Source organism: Hyla sarda, chromosome 12 (genome assembly GCF_029499605.1).
Source record: "Hyla sarda isolate aHylSar1 chromosome 12, aHylSar1.hap1, whole genome shotgun sequence".
Classification (NCBI taxonomy): Eukaryota; Metazoa; Chordata; class Amphibia; order Anura; family Hylidae; genus Hyla; species Hyla sarda.
This window is the reverse complement of record NC_079200.1, coordinates 12,758,303-12,781,374: the sequence shown is the minus strand read 5'-3', so window position 1 is coordinate 12,781,374 and position 23,072 is coordinate 12,758,303. Positions and strand designations below refer to the sequence as shown.

The 23,072-nt window shown below is 45.1% G+C and overlaps 1 protein-coding gene across 1 annotated transcript in view; it reads left to right on the top strand.

Moving 5' to 3' along the window:
• Window positions 1–21,170, top strand: part of PHF20 (PHD finger protein 20) — a 94,152-nt gene extending 72,982 nt beyond the window's left edge. The window contains 7 exon segments of the mRNA XM_056547998.1: window positions 1,316–1,465; window positions 1,612–1,802; window positions 3,233–3,332; window positions 3,617–3,812; window positions 5,637–6,030; window positions 19,232–19,412; window positions 19,957–21,170. Of these exon segments, the coding sequence (XP_056403973.1) occupies window positions 1,316–1,465; window positions 1,612–1,802; window positions 3,233–3,332; window positions 3,617–3,812; window positions 5,637–6,030; window positions 19,232–19,412; window positions 19,957–20,096 (1,352 nt within the window). The 3' untranslated portion in view covers window positions 20,097–21,170.
• Window positions 21,171–23,072: the final 1,902 nt, after the last annotated feature.

The window sequence follows — 23,072 nt, the reverse complement described above, 5'->3', positions numbered from 1 at the left end:
GTAGTGCTACTGTAACAAACCCCCTCCTCATGTAATCCCCTTACTACTGGGGGGGGCCGCGTGGCAGGGTTTTTCTGGATGGGCGGGTGCTTCAGATGCTGGCCAACTTTATTGCTACGGACAGAGTGGCGCCCCCATCGAGAGTGCGCTCTAGGCGGCTGCCTATTTTGCCTATAGGCCGGCCCTGGTGCTTTTGCCCTTAGAAATCAGGAGCGTTCATATAAAAGCAATGCTCCAGGCTCACAATTGCCAAGACAATTTAGATGCAGCAGCTTCCCATTGTATTCGGTGGGATCCTGCTGCACTGTACACACTGCAGAATTTCCCAGTTGGTAAGAATGAATATTTATGAAAAAAATAAGTGCTGTGTTTTTTTTCTTTTTTCTTTTTCTTTTGCACTGTGATTGCTTTTTATGCAGGAACATAAACCTTGTTATATACAGTGGTCCCTCAACATACGATGGAAATCCGTTACAAATGAACCATCGTTTGTTGAAACCATCATATGTTGAGGGATCCGTGTAAAGTATAGGACAGTGGTTTACAACCTGCGGACCTCCAGATGTTGCAAAACTACAACACCCAGCGTGCCCGGACAGCCAACGGCTGTCCGGGCATGCTGGGAGTTGTAGTTTTGCAACATCTGGTGGTCCGCAGGTTGAAGACCACTGGTATTGGAGGTTATACTCGCGTGTCCCCGCCCCTCCGGACCATCACTGCTCGTCACCGCTGCCCTGGATGTCGCCCTCCATCACTGTCGCCGCGTCCCCGAGGTGTCCCCGCCGCTCAGGCAAGGCCTCTGCTTCCCCGGGATCCTCGCTCTCCGTCACCGCCATCACGTCGCTACGCACGCCGCTCCTATTGGATGACGGGACGGCGTGCGCAGCGACGTGATGACGATGGAGAGCGCCGACGATGCAGGGGATCCCGAAGAGGACGAGCCGGAGCCCCGAGGACAGGTAAGTGATGGTCACTGGAGCTCACGGGGCACCGTAAACGGCTATCCGGTGGCAGCTGAAGCAGTCTGCGCTGCCGGATAGCCGTTTATGCGATGGCCCCGACATACAAAAGCATCGTATGTTGATGCTGCCTCTGAGAGTGATCGTATGGTGAAATGATCGTAGGTCGGGGGGTCACTGTATTCTAATACCTAGGACAATTCCTCACGTGGAAATAACAAATGTGTTTTTCTTTGTGTGTTTTTCTTGTGCTAATATAAAACTAATTAATAAACTTAGATTCCACATATCTTGCGCCTTACTACTTTACTGCGTTGGCTTATCACAATTTTTTTGCACTCCTGTGTCTCACCTAGAACTGTCTGGCAGTGAAGAAAATGTGGACATTTCAAAGGAGCTGTCCCCCAAAAAGCCCGACCCCATCAAGCTTGGTACAGACTATAAAATCTCTTGCTCTATAAAAACATCTGATCACTTGAAGCGCAAAGATACATCCAAACTGAGCGGTGAGTAGCTATAAAAGTATTCAGTATTCTCTCCAGAATGTGGATCTCCAGAGGTTACAAAACTACAACTCCCAGCATGGCCGAACAGCCAGTGATAAGTCAACACAGTAGCACATGGTGGTCACTTTATCTTTTTGTCTAAACAGATGAGGAGACGCTGAGTGATTCGTGTACAGAAAGCTTGCTTTGGAGCGATGATGATGAGGAGGAGGATGACGACTACAATGAAGAAATAGATGTGACAAATGCGGATGAAGACATGGAGGACGATGAAGCGGAGTGTGAAATAGTTCGTTGCATGTGTGAAGTGCAGGAAGAGAATGACTTTATGATCCAGGTAGACAAGAGACATCATTTTTATGGTTATTGGCTTATTTTATGCTGAGTTTTAATAAAAACTGCATTGGTATGTTTTGCAGTAATGTGATGGGTTGTCTTGTAACTTTTATTATAAGTAACTTTTATTATAAGGTAGAGAGAGAGAGAGATGGATAGGAGAGAGAGATGGATAGGAGAGAGAGATGGATAGGAGAGAGAGAGAGATGGATAGGAGAGAGAGAGATGGATAGGAGAGAGAGAGAGAGATGGATAGGAGAGAGAGAGAGAGATGGATAGGAGAGAGAGAGAGAGATGGATAGGAGAGAGAGAGAGAGATGGATAGGAGAGAGAGAGAGAGAGATGGATAGGAGAGAGAGAGAGAGAGATGGATAGGAGAGAGAGAGAGAGAGAGATGGATAGGAGAGAGAGAGAGAGAGAGATGGATAGGAGAGAGAGAGAGAGAGAGATGGATAGGAGAGAGAGAGAGAGAGAGATGGATAGGAGAGAGAGAGAGAGATGGATAGGAGAGAGAGAGAGAGATGGATAGGAGAGAGAGAGAGAGATGGATAGGAGAGAGAGAGAGAGAGAGATGGATAGGAGAGAGAGAGATGGAGAGAGATGGATAGGAGAGAGAGAGATGGATAGGAGAGAGAGAGAGAGATGGATAGGAGAGAGAGAGATGGATAGGAGAGAGAGAGAGAGAGAGATGGATAGGAGAGAGAGAGAGAGAGAGATGGATAGGAGAGAGAGAGAGAGAGAGAGAGAGAGATGGATAGGAGAGAGAGAGAGAGATGGATAGGAGAGAGAGAGAGAGAGAGAGAGAGATGGATAGGGGAGAGAGAGAGAGAGAGAGAGAAAAGGAGTCGCTCTCTCTCGCGCTCTCCACAAACACCTCCAAGGAAATCTCAGGATCAAGCAAGGCGCGTGGATCTCGTTCAGGAATAAGATGGTTTATTACCCACAATGCAACGCGTTTCGCAGAAGACCGCTTCATCAGGCGTGATGCCTGAGATTTCCTTGGAGGTGTTCGTGTGGTCACATGATCAGGAATGGCTCATAAATTAAGTCTATGGGGCCATCCTGCTCACACAGACACAGAGCTGGTGGAGTTCTCTCCTCGCTCATTCTACTAATCTGCCTGAGTGTGAATACTGGGTCCCTGACCCACTATTTTCCAACCAGACTATCCCCACCTGTTCCAAAATTACAACTCCCAGCATGCCCGGACAGCCAAAGGCTGTCCGGGCATGCTGGGAGTTGTAGTTTTGGAACAGCTGGAGGCACCCTGGATGGCAAACTTTGCCCTGACCAATAACTTTTGACATGTGAGATGTTTTTGTGACAGTACACTTAAAAAAAAAAAATAAATAAATAAATACCTTTAGCCCCCATCTAGAAGTGTAATTTCTACAAAGTGCACCCTCACTTTTATAACTATGTTTTTGGCAGTGTGAAGAATGTTTGTGCTGGCAGCATGGAGTCTGCATGGGGCTATTAGAAGACACTGTACCTGAAAAATACATGTGTTATGTCTGTCAGGATCCACCAGGTATGTTTTTGGTTTATTATATAATGTGTGTTTATGTGTTTTCCCCCTTTTTTGTACTTTGCTGTCTTTCCCTTAGACCAGTTTTTCAACAACCAGGATGCCTCTGGCCTTTGGCTAACTGGGCATGCTGGGGGTTGTAGTTTTGCAACAGTTAGAGGCACCCTGGCATTTTTCAGGAATGTTTTGTGCTACGGACTGCATGTATTTATTTATTTATTCCTTTCTAGAAAACCAGATTTTCGCTTTTTGTCTCCGTAAAATGTCTTCCTTCCGCTTTCTTCCAGGGCAACGTGTGAGCCTGAAGTACTGGTACGACAAACAGTGGCTAAATGAAGGGCACATGCACGGCCTGTCGTTTCTAGAGGAAAACTACTCTCATCAAAATGCAAAGAAGATTATTGCAACACACCAGCTCCTAGGAGATGTGCAGCGTGTGATCGAGGTTCTGCATGGCTTGCAGCTGAAGATGAGTATATTGCAGTAAGTACATATACCAACCACTACATTGTATTATTGCAATCAGTGGGGGGAATATTTATAGTACATACACTTCCTATTTATCGTAGAGACCCAGAGGAAATACACTGCTCAAAAAAATAAAGTGAGCACTAAGATAACACATCCTAGATCTGAATGAATGAACTAATCGTATGAAATACTTTCGTCTTTACATAGTTGAATGCGCTGACAACAAAATCACACAAAAATTATCAATGGAAATCAAATGTATGAACCCCTGGAGGTCTGGATATGGAGTCACACTCAAAATCACAGTGGAAAACCCCACTACAGGCTGATCCAACTTTATGTAATGTCCTTAATACAAGTCCCAATGAGGCTCAGTAGTGTGTGTGGCCTCCACGTGCCCGTATGACCTCCCCGCCTGGGCATGCTCCTGATGAGGTGGGGGATGGTCTCCTGAGGGATGTCCTCCCAGACCTGGACTAAAGCATCCACCAACTCCTGGACAGTCTGTGGTGGATGGAGCGAGACGTCCCAGATGTGCTCAATCGGATTCAGGGGAACGGGCGGCCAGTCCATAGCATCAATACCTTCCTCTTGTAGGAACTGCTGACACTCTTCAGCCACATGAGGTCTAGCATTGTCTTGTATTAGGAAGAACCCAGGGCCAACTGCACCAGCATATGGTCTCATAAGGGGTCTGAGGATCTCATCTCGGTACCTAATGGCAGTCAGGCTACCTCTGGGAAGCACATGGAGGGCTGTGTGCCGCCCCCCCCCCCCCCCCCCCCCAAAGAAATGCCATCCCGCACCATTACTGACCCACACCAAACCGGTCATGCTGGAGAATGTTGCAGGCAGCAGAACATTCTCCACAGTGTCTTCAGACTGTCACATCGGTCACGTGCTCAGTGTGAACCTGCTTTCATCTGTGAAGAGCACAGGGCGCCAGTGGTGAATTTACCAATCTTGGTGTTCTCTGGCAAATGCCAAACATCCTGCACGGTGTTGGGCTGTAAGCACATAATCACATCAGTTTATTCAAATTACTTGCTTTGGGCATGGGCGGAGCTATGAACCATGCTCTGGGCACTGTGCTGTCCTCTTCGCCGGGCGGGCGCTCTACCCGGCTCATCCATATTTATAATTCCCCTCCCTGCTCACTAACGACGCATGGAGGCTCCTTAGTGAAGCTGAGCCGAACGCCGCTTTTGGATGTACGCAGGAAGCGGCGCATGCGCTGTACAGTAAGGGTGCGTTCACACTGCGGAATCTCCATTGACGGCTATGCAGTGCTCGCGGGATCCTTGCAAAGAATGAACATGGTTCTTTCTTTGCGCGGAACAATTTCAGCGGCGGAATTGTCCGCTGCTGAAATTCCGCAATGTCAACGTACCCTTACTGGGGCCGAGCGAGAAGGGAGGGGGATTATGAATATGGATGAGCCGGGTGGAAATTACGTCACAGTGCCCAGAGCAGTGTTTCCTAACCAGGGTGCCTCCAGCTGTTGCAAAACTACAACTCCCAGCATGCCCGGACAGCCTTTGGCTGTCCGGGCATGCTGAGAGTTGTAGTTTGGGAACAGCTGGAGGCACCCTGGTTGGGAAACACTGGCCCAGAGTATGGTTCGTAGCTCCGCCCAAGCAAGTAATTAGCATAAACAAAAAAAAACATGAATTTCACCGGAACGCAGCGACCGATCAGGACGCTGTAAATATCATTTTGATCGGTATCCCTTTTAGTTTTGTGGGTAATTCTGTAAGATTTTACATGTACTTTTTAACATTGTGCTGAGACACAGACCAGTAACGTCCATCTTTTGATTTTTTTTTTTTTTAACAGAAGCAAAGAGCATCCAGATCTACGGTTTTGGGGCCAGCCATGGAAACAACATACGATAAATGACAGATGTTACATCCGACGGACTGTGGAGGAGAATTCCTGTAAAGAGGATTCCACAAACTACAGGACTTACAATGGAGCGGCCGATAAACCTTCCTCAATTCCTTCTGTGGAGGAATCTTATATCACCAGTGAACACTGTTACCAAAAACCTCGGACCTATTACCCTGCGGTGGAGCAGAGACTGGTGGTAGAGACTCGCAGTTCATCATTAGATGGTGGAGTAGACAGGATACGGCAAAACAGGGAGGACTCCATTGCTGAAAGACTGGGCTGGGAATTGGACAGAGAGTTGCTAAAGGTAGAAAGCGAATCAAAGCATAACTATTGTAAGGTGAGTAGACGTGGGATCAACTTACTCTTGCTTAAAGGGGTACTCCACCTGGAAAACTTTTTTTTAAAATTTTTTTTTTTTTTTAACTGGTGCTAGAAAGTTAAACAAATTTGTAAATTACTTCTACAGTGATCCCTCAACTTACAATGGCCTCAACATACAATAGTTTCAACATACAATGGTCTTTTCTGGACCATTGTAAGTTGAAACCAGACTCAACATACAATGTACAGACAGTCCAGATCTGTGAAATGTGTCAATGTCTGGAAGAACATTCACTGGTAAAACCCCTGTATTACTGAAGTGCATGCACTGACTGGTGTCTGATAGCGCCCCCTACAGTACTGGGAGGTATTACATGTTCTGTACTCTTTACCTGTACCATGGTTACCTGCTCCTTTGAACACCAGGTTGGGGCGACTCCATGTTACTTTTTTAGGACACTGTGTACTGTACAGGACCCTGAAGAAGCTCCTGTCCTCTACATAGACCAGTGTTTCCCAAGCAGCGTGCCCCCAGCTGTTGCAAAACTACAACTCCCAGCATGCCCGGACAGCCTTTGGCAGTCCGGGCATGCTGGGAGTTGTAGTTTTGCAACAGCTAGAGGCTCCCTGCTTGGGAATCACTGATATAGACAGTGATTTACAGCTCCCAGCAGATCTTTATTACTTTTATATGTAAGGATTTGCTTTATCTATATTAGTTCTCTACTTATTTTTGTTTAATTCTCACTTTTTCCTATTTTTGGATGACATTTTGGGGCTTCAGAACCAATTACCAGGTTTCCATAGAGTTCTGGTCTCAACATACAATGGTTTCAACATACTATGGTCGTCCTGGAACCAATTAATATTGTAACTTGAGGGCGCACTGTATTTAAAAATCTGAATCCTTCCAGTACTTATTAGCTGCTGTATGCTACAGAGAAAGTTCTTTTCTTTCTTGAATTTCCTTTGTCTGACCACAGTGCTCTCTGCTGACACCTCTGACCATTTTAGGAACTGTCCTGAACAGGATAGGTTTGCTATGGGGATTTGCGGCTACTCTGGACAGTTCCTAAAATGGACAGAAAATGTAAAATCCTTTCCCCCAATAAAAATTTAAATTGTCCCTTTTCCCCATTTTACACCCAAAAAGCGTAAAAATTAATTGATTAACATATTTGGTATTGCCGCAATGCGTAAATGTCCGAACTATCAAAATATAATGTTAATGATCCCATACGGTGAACGGCGTAAACGTAAATAAAAGGTCCAAAATTGCTGCTTTTTTGTCACATCATATTCCAATAAAAAATGTAAAAAAAAAAATGTATGTGGTATTATATTATATATTACAGTGGTCCCTCGAGTTACAATGGCCCCGACATACGTTTTTTTTCCACAAACGATGGCCTCTCAAACGCCATCGTATGTTGAAGTAAGTATCGACATACGATACTTTTTGTGGGGCCATCACTGATTTTACTTACCGGTGCGGGCTGCGGGGCGCCGTGGTGCGGGTTGCCATGGTGTGGGGTGCCGTTGTGCGGGTTGCCGTTGCGCCGGAGTCGTCCTCTTGATGCTGATTGGCGAATCCACAATCATGACAGTGACGTCGCCAGCCTGCGCCTACGCCGCCGTTTGAGAAGCGCTGCCCGTGAGAAGACATGAGGAGCTGATGAGTATGACTTAGTAGTTAATGCTGCCGCGGGGTGAGGGGTTAACTTAACCCCTCACCCAATGGCAGTGGCAGCTATAACCCCCTCTCCCCAGGACATAACAGCAGAGACCCCCGGGCCTGGGCACAAGGACCCCCGGGCCGGGCCTCAAATCTGTACTTTGGTTATTTTTACTTTGGGTTGAAATTTCATGCACTCGGGAACCAATTACCAGTTTTCCATAGACATATGTACTCAACATATGATGGTCCTCTCGGAACAAATTACCATCATATGTTGAGGGACCACTGTATATTAAATGTAAGTTTTATGTGGTATCATTAAAAAGTACAGATCACGGTGCAAAAAAGAGCCCCCCCACCCATACTGCTGCTTATACAGAAAAGTGAAAAAGTTATAGGTGGTCAAAATAGATGGAATTTAAACGTACTAATTTGGTTTAAAAAAAGTGAATTTTTTTTTTTTTAAAGCTGTACAATAATAGAAAACTATGTAAACATGGGGATCATTTTAATCGTATTGACCCACAGAATAAAGAAAACCGGTCATTTTTACCATAAAGTGTACAGTGTGAAAACTAAACCCTCCAAAATTTGCTAGATTGTTGTTTTCATTTAAATTTCCGCACTAAAAAAAATTGCACAAAAAAAAATGGGGAAAAAAAGCAATAATTAACCCCTTAACGACGCAGGACGTATATTTACGTCCTGCGCCGGCTCCCGCGATATGAAGCGGGATAGCGCCGCGATCCCGCATCATATCGCGTCGGTCCCGGCGCTCATCAACTGCCGGGACCCGCGGCTAATACCACACATCGCCGATCGCCGCGATGTGCGGTATCAACCCTTAAGAAGCGGCGATCAAAGCTGACCGCCGCTTCTAAAGTGAAAGTGACCCGGCTGCTCAGTCGGGCTGTTCGGGACCGCCGCGGTGAAATTTCACCGCGGCGTCCCGAACAGCTTGCAGGACACCGGGAGGGCCCTTACCTGCCTCCTCGGTGTCCGATCGGCGAATGACTGCTCCGTGCCTGAGATCCAGGCAGGAGCAGTCAAGCGCCGATAATGCTGATCACAGGCGTGTTAATACACGCCTGTGATCAGGATGAGAGATCAGTGTGTGCAGTGTTATAGGTCCCTATGGGATAACAATGATCAGTGTAAGAGATCAGTGTGTGCAGTGTTATAGGTCCCTATGAGATAACAATGATCAGTGTAAGAGATCAGTGTGTGCAGTGTTATAGGTCCCTATGGGACCTAGAACACTGCAAAAAAAAAGTAAAAAATAAAAGTGTTAATACAGGTCATTTAACCCCTTCCCTAATAAGTTTGAATCACCCCCCTATTCCCATAAAAAAAATAAAACCGTGTAAAAAAATAAAAAAATAAACATGTGGTATCGCCGCGTGCGTGAATGTCCGAACTATAAAAATATATCGTTAATTAAACCGCACTGTCAATGGCGTACGCGCAAAAAAATTCCAAAGTCAAAAAAAGCGCATTTTTGGTCACTTTTTATACCATTAAAAAATTAATAAAAAATGATCAAAAAGTCTGATCAAAACAAAAATCATACCGATAAAAACTTCAGATCACGGCGCAAAAAATGAGTCCTCATACCGCCCTGTATGTGGAAAAATAAAAAAGTTATAGGGGTCAGAAGATGACATTTTTAAACATATAAATTTTCCTGCATGTAATTATGATTTTTTCCAGAAGTCTGACAAAATCAAACCTATATAAGTAGGGGATCATTTTAACCGTATGGACCTACAGAATAATGTGTCATGTTTACCGAAATATGTACTGCGTAGAAACGGACGCCCCCAAAAGTTACAAAATGGCGTTTTTTCTTCGATTTTGTCGCACAATGATTTTTTTTCCGTTTCGCCGTGCATATTTGGGTAAAATGACTAATGTCACTGCAAAGTAGGATTGGTGACACAAAAAATAAGCCATAATATGGATTTTTAGGTGGAAAATTGAAAGGGTTATGATTTTTAAAAGGTAAGGAGGAAAAAACGAAAGTGCAAAAACTGAAAAACCCTGAGTCCTTAAGGGGTTAAATTAGCTGTGTCCTTAAGGCCAAAATGGGCTTGACCTTAAGGGGTTAAACACTAGATCAATGGGGATCCCTGTGATCATGCCCTCACTGATCAAATACTTAATCTCATGTGGCAAAACCTCTTTAAAAGAATTATCCAGAAATAGAAAAACGGCTAATTTGTTCCAAAAACAGCACTACTCCGGTTCTTAGGTTGTGTGCGGCATTACAACTTGGCTCAATTTACGTAAACGAGTACTTCGCTCCTAGTCTTTTTGGGGCTTCCGTTTCTACGCAGTACATTTTTCGGTAAATATGACCCCTTCTCTTTATTCTGTAGGTCCATACGATTAAAATGATCGCCTACTTTTATAGGTTTGATTTTTGTCGCACTTCTGGAAAAAAAATCATAACTACATTAATACGTTTAAAATTGTCATCTTCTGACCCCTATAACTTTATTTTACCGTGTACTGGCCGGTATGAGGACTCATTTTTTGCACTGTGATCTGAAGTTTTTAGCGGTACCATTTTTGTATTGATCGGACTTTGATTGCTTTTATTCATTTTTCATGATATAAAAATAGACCAAAAATATGCAATTTTTGGATTTTGGAATTTTTTGGCGCCTACCCCATTGACCGTGCGGTTTAATTAACGATATATTTTTATAGGTCGGACATTTCCGCACGGGTCGATACCACATATTTATTTTTTATTATGGTTATATATTTTTTATATGGAATTTGGGAAAAGAGGGGTGATTTAAACTTTTAATAAGGAAGGGGTTAATGGGTGTTTTTTAAACTTCAATTTATTTTTTATTTTTTAACACTTTTAGACTTTTGGGAGGAATCATTTGATTCCTCATACAGATCAATGTGGTTTCATAGAACCCAATTGATCTGTGTGCTCTGCGCTCCATTGATAAAGCCTGGTCCTGCCAGGTTTCATCATTCACAGCGCAGCAGCCAGCACAGGGCCTGAGTTAAAGGGGTTATAAACTTTTTTTTATATATAATATATCTAGATCTATATTCTAGATCTATATTTTATATTCTATATCTATATCCTATATTCTATATCTCTACTGGCTCCAGAAAGTTACAGATTTGTAAATTACTTCTATTAAAAAATCGTAATCCTTTCAGTACTTATGAGCTGCTGAATTTGAGTTGTTCTTTTCTATCTAAGTTCTCTCTGACACGTGTCTCGGGAACCGCCCAGTTTAGAAGCAAATCCCCATAGCAAACCTCTTCTACTCTGTGCAGTTCCCGAGACAAGCAGAGATGTCAGCAGAGAGCACTGTTGCCAGACAGAGAAAACAATAACTCAACTTCAGCAGCTGATAATTATTGAAGGGATTAAGATTTTTTAATAGAAGTAATTTACAAATATGTTTAACTTTCTGCAGCCAGTTGATATAAAAAAAAAAAAAGTTTTCCCCTGGAATACCCCTTTAAGCCCTCCGGCAACCTCAGAAGTGGATTGCCACAGGATCACCAGGAATGGCTTAAATGTCCCTCAAAGTTGACAGCGGCAATCTAAAGGGTTAATAGCTGCCCGCGGCAATCGCCGCTTGTCTGATATTAACACCGGCCCCCAGCTACAGGAATCAGTATGGCATGGGCTCGAATCGGGAGCCCGGCCATACAATGGTTGCCATTTCGGGACGAGCCAGTTAAGCAGTGTAGAAGATCAGCACAGTAATGGTTATAATAATGTTAAGCAGACTCCACCCTTTACATTGTATGTAAATGTCCACACTTGTACTTAAAGGGGTTCTCTGGCCCTAAGACATCTTATCCCCTATCCAAAGGATAAGATGTCTGACCACTGGGAACCCCCGCAATCTTGCGTTCGGCACCCACCTCTCTGAGCTGCACGCCGCGCTTCCAGCTCACAAACTGCCGGGTACCGACTGCGGGGCCGGAGTGTCGTGATGTCATGACTCCGCCCCCATGTGATGTCACGCTCCGCCCCCGCTATGCAAGTCTATGGGAGGGGGCGTCACTGCCTCCCATAGACTTGCATAGCGGGGGGGGACGTCACGATACTCCGGCCCCTCGGTTCATAGCCGGCAGTTTGTAAGCTGGCAGCATGGCGTTCAGCTCAAAGAGGTGGGTACCGAATGCAAGATTGCGGGGTGTCCCCAGCGGCGGTACCTCTGAGGTCAGACATCTTATCCCCTATCCTTTGGATAGAGGATAAGATGTCTTAGGGCCGGAGTGCCCCTTTAATGCACCAGGACTTTTTTGCCCTGAGCAGCATTCCGCAGGAGCTGTCAGCAACCGCCAGACCCCAGCGACCGCGCTGGTGCCAACCATTAACACTTTAGATGCCATCATCACAGCTTCTAAAGTATCTATGGGGTTTAGTGACACTCATGATCCACTGTTTAGGTACAGTAATCTGTATACAGAATCTACAATTCCTCTAAAGTCCTCTAAGGGGACCAATAAAGTAACAAAATGAAGAAGAATTCACAGACTAATCCCTTCTATATTAAAAGTTTTACATAATTTAAAAAAAAAACATATACTGCGTGTGGAATTGTTGAAACTTTTAGGATATAACATTATTAACCCCGTACGGTGAATGGTGTTAACGTAAGAAAAATAATTTGTAAAAAGGATCAAAAAGTCTGATCAGTATCAAAATGGTACAAATAAAAACTAAAGATGAATGCACAAATTGGCAAACTTTGTAACAGTATTGACCTACAATCAAAAAATAACTGCAATTCAGATCTCAAGGTGCAGACAGAATTAATACATTACAAATATAACATAGGATGTAGCTGACTTCTCTATAATCACGTCTTTTTGCTAATGATAAAAAAATCATATGAAAAAAGCAGATATCAAAAGCTGGAGTCTGAGCTGGGCCCTTACTACAGATTAAAAAAAGCTAGATATAGATATATGTATCTCTTAGTAACAGAAATACTGCTGAGATATAAATCTGGTGTCCGTGCTGTGGGTTCCCACAGGTTGGCACAGGAAGCTCCCGGCCTTGGGAACATAATACCTGTGGTTCCAGAAGGTCAGCGGGGATCGTTGGTGAGAATCAGCGATATTGGGGATCGTTGGTAGCAATGGATATCGCTAGGTTGCGCTGGTTGTAAGTGCAGGGTGGAAGTGTCGTCACTATATCTCTAATATACATCCATTATATTTTTTGTGCTTAAAATATTGTATTTTCCATTTGAAATTCCACCACTAGGGGTCTCCCTCCTAGTGGCCGTCTGCAGCTTGCTGTGACGTCGCTGCTGAATTCGGACCTATCAGATTGGTTAATTGGTCCGAATTCAGTCAGCCTGCGCTCGCTCCCTGCCTCACGCGCACAGAATATCAGTGCCGCGCTGATGCTCCAGGACTGTACATGTCCTTTTGGGGTAAGTCTGATCTGAGGTCCAGGGTCTCGGCAGAGAATTTTGCATGGCAGGTCCGGCGAAGCTCCTATACTCCCCGCCCCCCCCCCCCCTCCCATAACATGCAACACATGCAGTGAGAAACGGAGAGGAAGAGACCCCTGAGCAGCCTGCCATGTGATTGGCCACTCATCTCCCGATCAGATCGCTGCATAGACTGCCGTGTTTCTCCGAAAATAAGACCGGGTCTTATATTAATTTTAGTCACAAAAAACACACTAGGGCTTATTTTCAGTGTAGGGCTTATATTGCAGCCCACCCCGATTATCCAGCTAGGGCTTATTTTCGGGGTAGGGTGTGTTTTGGGGAAACTGGGTAGGTAAGGGTGAAAGTCGGCACCCAGCAGTCTTCGGTGATGTCACGCCTGCTGGGGAAGTCTGCTTCCTGTTCAGGCAGAGTGAGCAGCGTTACGGCTATGAAAAAATCAATTTAGAAAGTAGGGAAAAAAATGTAAAGGCAGGGAGGGTGTTAGGGAGAGAGAACCAATAGGTAGGGACAGGAAAAAAAAATGGTGGGAGCTACTCTTTAATTTATACTGGGGTAGTGGCTTATTCATATTTTAAAATTTTCTTTCATTTTTATTTACACTTTTTAACCCCTAAAATGACACAGGGCATAAATGTACACCCTGCGGCACACGCTTCATAGCCAGTTGGTTTCGACTGCTATCAGGAGCCATGGCTAATACTGGACATCACTGGCTAGGGTGTTGTCCAGCATTAAAGGGGTACTCTGGCCATAGACATCTTATCCTCTATCCAAAGGATAGGGGAGAAGATGTCTGATTGCGGGGGGCTCGCCACTGGGACCCCCTGCGATCTCTGTGCAGTTTCCGGCACTGGAGACGTGACGTCACACCACTCCCTCTCGGGAGGCCTTGCCTCCGTCCAATCGGTGCTCCAATACTGTAGCCAGCCTGTAGTAATGGAGCGCTGATGGAATGGAACACTGATCAATGCTGTTCTATTGAGCAGCACTCTTCAGTGTATTCAATCAAGATTACATGTAATAGTCTCCAATGGGGACTATAAAAAAAAAAAATTTTTCTATTAATGAAAAGTGCAGTGCGTAGAAACGGAAGCCCCCAAAATTTGCAAAATGGTGTGGATTTTTTTTCCCCCCCAACATTCATTTATTTTATATTTTTTACTGTAGATTGTGGTAAAATGAGTGATGCCATAAAAACGTACAAAAATAAAAACAAAGTCCAACATATGGGTCTGTAGGTGGAAAATTGAAAGTTATGGCTATTAGAAGGCGATAAAGGCAGAAGTTCCACGTTGCGCTTACACTGCATATTCTGCGATGAGCATACGCACAGAGCTTCCTGGCAGCAGCCCTGTGTGCTCAGTAAGGTTTGGGGGCGGGGACCCTGTGCGTATGCTCATCGCAGAATATGCAGCATATTTCTTGCTGCACTACACATTTTGTGCAGCGTAATGCTGCATTAGCTCTACATGGGACCGTACCCTTAGAGGTTAAATCTAAATGAATCTGTGTAAACAAGGTTTTCATTGGTTCTCATGGTCTACAGTACTATAAGAAACCGTATACAGTTTTGGAATAGTAGAGAGAGAGCCTCAGTAGGACACAGTTATATTGTTTGGCTTGAAACCGCACGGAACCATAAGGCCATGTTCACACGGCGGAATGTCCATAAAACAATTGCGCGGGGACATTCTGCTGCACTGTGCACATGGCGGAATTCTGATTCGAGCATACGCAGAAAATATAGACATGTCTATTTTCTGCAGATTCTGCACTCTGATGCAATGCCGTCTATAAGATGTCGTATTTCTGATCGGTCCTAGACCCCTCCAGATCATTCAAATGTGCGCAATGTCCCATGTGAACACAGCCTCAGTGTGTTAAATAGAGATGAGCGAACTTACAGTAAATTCGATTCGTCACGAACTTCTCGGCTCGGCAGTTGAGGACTTATCCTGCATAAATTAGTTCAGCTTTCCGGTGCTCCGGTGGGCTGGAAAAGGTGGATACAGTCCTAGGAGACTCTTTCCAAGAATGTATCAACCTTTTCCAGCCCACCGGAGCACCTGAAGGCTGAACTAATTTACGCAGGATAAGGCATCAACTGCCGAGCCGAGAAGTTCGTGACGAATCAAATTTACTGTAAGTTCGCTCATCTCTAGGGTTAAACCTTACAAAACTGGATTCACTTTTATTTTTTTTATTTTTAGTTTTCATCTATAAATACGGGCGATAACAGTGGTCTCTCAACATGAGGGATCCGTGCAATGTAAAGTATAGGACAGTGGTCTTCAACCTGCGGACCTCCAGATGTTGCAAAACTACAACACCCAGCATGCCCGGACAGCCGTTGGCTGTCCGGGCATGCTGGGAGTTGTAGTTCTGCAACATCTGGAGGTCCGCAGGTTGAAGACCACTGGTATTGGAGGTTATACTCGCGTGTCCCTGCCGCTCCGGTCCGTCACCGGTGCCCTCGATGTCGCCTTCCATCGCTGTCCCCGAGTTGTCCCCGACCCTCCGGCAAGGCCTCTGCTCCCCCGGCATCCTCGCTCTCAGTCGCCGCCATCACGTCGGTACGCATTCCGCTCCTATTGGATGACGGGATGGCGTGCGCAGCGACGTGATGACGACGATGGAGAGCGCCGATGATGCAGGGGATCCTGAAGAGGACGCGCCGGAGCCCCGAGGACAGGTAAGTGATCGTCACCGGACCACACGGGGCACCATAAACGGCTATCCGGTGGCAGCTGAAGCAGTCTGCACTGCCGGATAGCCGTTTATATTGATGCTGCCTCTGAGAGTGATCGTATGTTGAAATGATCGTATGTTGGGGCCATCGTAGGTCGGGGGGGGGGGGGGGTCACTGTGCGCTCGCCATATACATAAAGCGTGGTGTGAATGCGCCCAGGGAAGAAGACTTGACCGATAGGTTGATTGGGGAGAGACGGGGGCCCAGCTGAGGAGACCTGTTTTATAAAACTTATCCCTATGTACAGGTTAGGGGCTAAGTATCTGGAGTACCCCTTTTAGGTATGATAACAGCATTGTCAATGCCCGTTCTTGTCGCCATCAATCTGAGGTGGGGGGGGGGGTGTCCATGTGTTTTGGTCTGCTCTAATATATTGAATAAAGCTGGTGCCGCACTATGGAGGCTTCACACTTCTTCACTTGGGACTGGTTTGCTCCAGAGCAATCACATGATCAATAAAGTTTTGATCTGTCTTAGGGCTGGGCGGTATACCGGTTCATACCGAATACCGAAATTTTTGTGCTGCACGATATGAATTTTAACCCATTCCGCAATATCGGTTTCGCTCATCTAGGTACTACTCGCATATCAACTGCATGTGCTGCACTCCTCGGCCTGTTTATTGCGGCCGCCGGTGCTGACACTCTACCAGTGGTCTCCAACCTGCGGACCTCCAGATGTTGCAAAACTGCCGTTGGCTGTCTGGGCATGCTGGGAGTTGTAGTTTTGCAACGTCTGGAGGTCCGCAGGTTGGCGACCATTGCTCTATACTGTACACTGTATCCCTATGCCCGGGCTGCAAAAAATAAACTTTAACTCTCCTCCCGTTGGTCCGGTACCGGCCTCACTTGTTTCCTGAGGACGAGAACGTCGGACAACCGCCAGCCTATCACCGGACGCAGTGATGTTCCGCCTCGGCCGCTGATAGGCTGATCGTATTGTGATGTAAGAAGCCGGCTTCTTACATGACAGTGGGCTCAGCCTATCACCGGCCGAGGCGGAACATCGCTGCGGCCGGTGATAGGCTGACTGCTCTCCGACGTTCTCGTCCCCAGCGTAAGGCCGACGTAGGTGCGTTAAAGTTTATTTTGTTTACCTTTCGCAGCCCGGGCATAGGGCTACTGCACAGTATAGAGGCCAGCGCCGGCGGCCGCAACAAACAGGACGAGGTGGGCAGTGCATGCGGGTGATATGTGAGTATTTACCCCAATGGGGGGGGCGCGTTCTAGGAAATACCGTTATATACCGTGGAACCGCCAAAAGTTTTAAAAAAATACTGTGATACACACATTTGGTCTTACCGCCCAGCCCTAATCTGTCTGTGTTCACATCCGACCGATCCCTAGGACGAATGAGGCTGCAGTCACATCACATTTTTGCAGTACAGTTCCCATATACGTTTTCAATTTGAAAACCGTACGGAATCATATTGAAAACCGTATGCATTGATTCTCCATTGAAAACAGTAAGCCAAACAATGCATCCGGTGGCATCCGTTTTGTCTTGTACAGTTTTGTCAGGTTTTTTTTTCCTGTAGCCTACCACTGTTTTTGGTCCGGATGAAAAACTGTATTGAAATCATAAACGTTTTTCTAACATGGGAGTCAATGAGAACTGTATGTGCGTACGGTTCTATCTGGTTTGCACCATACAGTTTTTTCCTTGGAATTTCAATCAAACAAGTGAAACTTTATTCATAATGGAGTGAAAAGTTAAACATACGTTTATTTTTTTGTTTTTTTTTCTTAAAAAAACCGATGCAACCTGACATCATTTTTCAAACCTTATACGGGATACAATTTGTACACGTTTTGATACAGTTTAGTCCGGTTTTAAGGAATACATTTTTCATCAAAAACCTGATACAGGAACTGTATTGCAAAAACATGGTGTGAATGCAGCCTGAGAGGTGTGTGGCTGATAAAGGCAGTCCCATAGACTTACATGGTAGGTCACAGGGCATGGAGATGGGAGAAAACACACTTGCGGACCCATTCACACTATGGAATTTCAGCAGAGAGAACTCCGCTGTTGAAACTGACCTGCCGAAAAAAATTTACATGTGCATACTTTAAGTGGAATTATTTGCGGACTGCATTGCCGTCAATGGTGATGGAACAGGTCTGTGCCGGCCTACACCAAACAGAATCTGAGTGGAATTCCACTAACTGAGATTCCATAGTGTCGCTTACCCTTAGTGAACTCTTCTCCGACTTTCTCTAGTAATTGGTCACAGTCTCAACACTCAGACCCCCTCTGACCATAACTTAAGTCATCTCTCTAATAAACTTTTGATATGTTGTAAAGTGAGAGCGCTCTTAGGGTCTTTTCACACGGCAGAATTTCCGCTTGCAGATTTCGTCCTCAAATTAAAGCCCATAGACTCCTATGGGATTCCGCACTCCCATTCACACTTTCAGAAGTCTATGGGCTTTAATTTGAGGTGGAATTCCGCAAGCGGAAATTCTGCCGTGTGAATAGACCCTTAAAGGGGTATTCCAGGGAAAAACTTTTATTTCTGGCTCCAGAAAGTTAAACAGATTTGTAAATGACTTCTATTTAAAAAAATCTTAATCCTTCAGATAATTATGAGCTTCTGAAGTTGAGTTGTTGTTTTTCTGTCTGGTAACAGAACTCTCTGCTGACATCTCTGCTTGTCTCGGGAACTGCACAGAGTAGAAGAGGTTTGCTATGGGGATTTGCTTCTACTCTGGACAGTTCCCGAGACAGGTGTCATCAGAGAGCACTTAGACAGAAAAAAAACAACTCAACTTCAGCAGCTGAAAGTACTGAAAGGATTAAGATTTTTTAATAGAAGTAATTTACAAATCTGTTTAAGGGTGCGTTCACACGTCGGAATTCTCGCGGATGAATTCCGCGAGCGGAGCTTCTGCCTGGCGGCCACCGCCAGAAGTACTTTGGCGCTAGGGCTGCGGGGCACTGAGCCGTCACTATTGACTGCTATGCAGTGCTCGCGGAATCCGCGCAAAGAATGAACATGTTCTTTCTTTGCACGGAAAAACACTTTCAGCGGCGGAAATGTCCGCCGCTGAAATTTCGCGGTCTCACGGAAACCCGTTCACACTAATGTTAAAGTTCACACCGCGGAATTCCGCCCTGAAATTCTGCGGGAATTCCGTAGTGTGAACGGGGCCTAACTTTCTGAAGCCAGTATATATATATATATATATATATATATATATATATATATATATATATATATATATATATCCTGGATAACCCCTTTAATGGCTTATTTTGCTGTCATAGATTATCCCCCCACAGGTGGTGTATGTATTTTTTTATGTTCTTATTCACTTTTTGTTTTTAGGTCAGAGAGTGTTTATCAAAGAGGAACCCTCCTCAGGAATCGCAGCACACTCAGCCCGCAGACAATGGGGACGCTACGGTCAGTTCACAGCTACAGTGGCAACTCAACCTTCTAACCCATCTGGAGTCCCTGCAGGATGAAGTTACTCACAGAATGGATTTTATAGAGAAGGAGCTTGATGGTGAGCGTCTGATCAGTAGTGGGGTGCAAACTGGTTCTATACTGAATGCTCCTTAAAGGGAACCAAGCATTATATCTGGTAAAATCCTCACCACCCCTCCAGCCGTATGCGGTCCTGTATGGCCTAAAACGTGATGTGATCTCGGCCTTATTTATTTTTCAGTTTTACCCTACAAATTTTATATTTTTAAAATAAATGGTGCAAAAAGTGCCTACAGTCTCTAAGATCCCTAGTTTGAAATTTTGTCACGCCCCCTCCCATAGACTTGCATTGAGGGGGTGGGGTGTGACGGCATGAGGGGGTGGGGCTATGATGTCACAAGCTCCCGGCTGCAGCGTTTGGAGCAGTTTGTTCCAAATGTTGAGCAGCGGAGTAGTACCCCTTTAAGGCCCAGAAAGCATTCCACCATAATGGGTTACATTTTTCCAGGAAAAATACAATTGATCTTTATTTTTTAATGTACTTTTTAATTTTTTTTACTTTTTTTTCTTTAAGATTTTATGCAATAATTCTAAAGACTATTTTAACTTTTTTTGTTTTTCAGTTCTAGAAAGTTTTTTGGACTACACCGGTGAACTCGAGCCGCCAGAACCACTCGCGAGGCTTCCACAATTGAAACATCGGATCAAACAACTTCTAATGGACCTTGGCAAAGTAGAGCAGATAGCCCTTTGCTCAACATGAAGAGACTCGAGCTGCTGACGGGATCGGCTCTATGAAACAGAGAAGTGAGGCCCCTCCGGCGCTGCGGAGCCTTGAGAAGTAGCATGCAGGCTGCATGTAACGTGGACGGACTGCTGGGATGATGGAGGACGCTGCTTGTTCTTACAGGCTGCTCATACTGATAACCGGATAGAATATTATCTGAATGTAGTTATGAGGCTTTGTATTCTTTTTTTTCTTTTTGTTCCTATTTCTCTCGGTTGTCTGGAATTGTTAGTCGCTGGATCCTTTGCTTTCACCTGACGCTTCTCGCCCCGATGTATTTTGTGTATTAATTTCTCTCCTGTATTTTGCTATTAACTAAATTACAGCAGAATCCTCTTCATGCGCAGGAATAACAGGGATTTAACACATTAATTAGAACTTTTTTTTTATTTTTTCCCCCTTATTTTTTCTTCTCCTTATCCGTATGTACAATTACGTTCCAATCCAATTGGTGGTCCGACTGCTGGGACTCGCTGATCCCTAAAGAGACCGATTCCGCATTGATAACAAAGCACTGTACGACACTGTACTCTCCTTTGGGCCCGTGCACACTATAACATTTTAGCCGGGAAATTCCAGTGCAGCAGCTTCCCCTTGGCACTGTGCACACGGTCACAGAAATCCTAATTCTGGACTCCGCCGAAACAATGAATATATTTATTAGCCGGAATCTGCCAGAACGGCACTATGGTATGGATGTCCGCGTAGAGTTTTGGCGCCGATTCTGGAGGTGACTGCTGCACGTGAAATCTGTACTGAATTTTCTCATTTAAAGGGGTACTCCACTGGAAAAAAAACATTTATTTTTTTATTTTTTAATCAACTGGTGCCAGAAAGTTAAACAGATTTGTAAATTACTTCTATTAAAAAATTGTAATCCTTACAGTACTTATTAGCTGCTGTTATGATCCTCAGGAAGTTCTTTTCTTTTTTAATTTCCTTTCTCCCTGACCACAGTGCTCTCTGCTGACACCTCTGTCCATTTTAGGAACTGTCCAGAGTAGGAGCAAATCCCCATAGAAAACCTCTCCTGTTCCGGACAGTTCCTAAAATGGACAGGGGCGTCAGCAGAGAGCACTGTGATCAGGCAGAAAGGAAATTCTAAATGAAAAGAGCTTCCTGTGGATCATAAGAGCAGCTGATAAGTACTGGAAGGATTGTAACTAACAAATCTGTTAAACTTTTTGGCACCAGTTCATTTAAAAAATAAAATGTTTTCCAGTGGAGTACCCCTTTAATTCTGTGCAGAAATTCTGTAGTGGGAACATATTCTTAACCAGCAGGTCAAAATGGATGGGTTTGATGGATTTTGGGTCTTATGTTTGAATTTAGGATAAGGGTAGGGTCACACGGGCTGTATTTTTGCTTCTGCGTATTTTCCTATCCAGTGAAGCCGATTTTGTTACCCATTGACTTCAATGGTTAGGAAACTACCCAGCAGCAAAATACAGCACGTGTGACCCTACCCCAGTGTTATCCAACCAGGGCGCCTCCAGCTGTTGCAAAACTACACCTCCCAGCATGGCTGTCCGGGCATGCTGGGAGTTGTAGTTTTACAACAGCTGGAGGAGCCCTGGTTGGGAAACACTGCCCTACCCTAAGGGCCTGTCCACACTGCTGAATCTCCACCCAGATATATTCTTCAGTGGGTGCTGCCCTAATCATTGCGGTAGACCCGCTGTCTCCATAGACTGGGTGGAATTCCGCCAACATATCTCTTAGTCACATACACCTTAAAGGGGTACTCCGGTAGAAAACCTTTACCACCGAAGTAAAATTTACCACCGGAAAATTTTTTCCACCGGAGTATCCCTTTAAAGGAGAACTGCAGCGGCATTACATTAATCCCCTATCCACAGGATGGGGGATAAGTGTTTGATCGCGGGGGGTCCGATCGCTGGGACCCGCCGCCCGCCCCCCCGATCTCCCTAACGGGGTGCCGCCATATGCGCTCATGGTAAGCGCTAAGGCGCGTAGCGTCGACCTAGAGGTCGACTGTGACGCCCCATCTCCTTCCCGCCCCCATACAGTTCTATGGGGGATGCGGGGAGGCACAAATGCTGCCTCCCCGCCTCTCCCATAGAGATGTATGGAGGAGGCGTGCAGGAGTTCGCCGGGGGCCCCAGCGTTTGGACCCCCCGCGATCACTTATCCCCTATCTTGAGGATAGGGGATAAGTGTTTGTAACGCTGCAGTTGTCCTTTAAGGTGTATGTGACTAAGAGATATGTTGGCGGAATTCCACCCAGTCTATGGAGACAGCGGGTCTACCGCAATGATTTGGGCAGCACCCACTCAAGAATATATCTGGGTGGAGATTCAGCAGTGTGGACAGGCCCATAGGGTAGGGCAGTGTTTCTCGACCAGGGCTCCTCCAGCTGTTGCAAAACTACCTCCCAGCCTCCCAGCATGCCCAGACAGCTGTTGGTTGGATAACACTGGGGTAGGGTCACACGAGCTGTATTTTGCTGCTGGGTAGTTTCCTACCCATTGAAGTCAATGGGTAACAAAATCAGCTTCACTGGATAGGAAAATACGCAGAAGCAAAAATTTCCATTTTGACCTGCTGGTTAAGAATATGTTCCCACTATAGAATTCCCGCACTGAATTAAAGGGGTACTCCACTGGAAAACATTTTATTTTATTTTTAAATGAACTGGTGCCAAAAAGTTAAACAGATTTGTAAACTTCTATGAAAAAATCTTTACCCTTCCAGTACTTTTTAGCAGCTGTATGCTACAGAGGAAATTCTTTTCTTTTTGAATTTCTTCTTTATCTTGTCCACAGTGCTCTCTGCTGACACCTGATGCCCGTATCAGGAACTGTCCAGAGCAGGAGAAAATCCTCATAGCAAACCTATTCTGCTCTGCACAGTTCCTGACACGGAAGACAAAAAAAAGACACGACAAAAAAAGAAATTCAAAAAGAAAAGAATTTCCTCTGTAGCAAACAG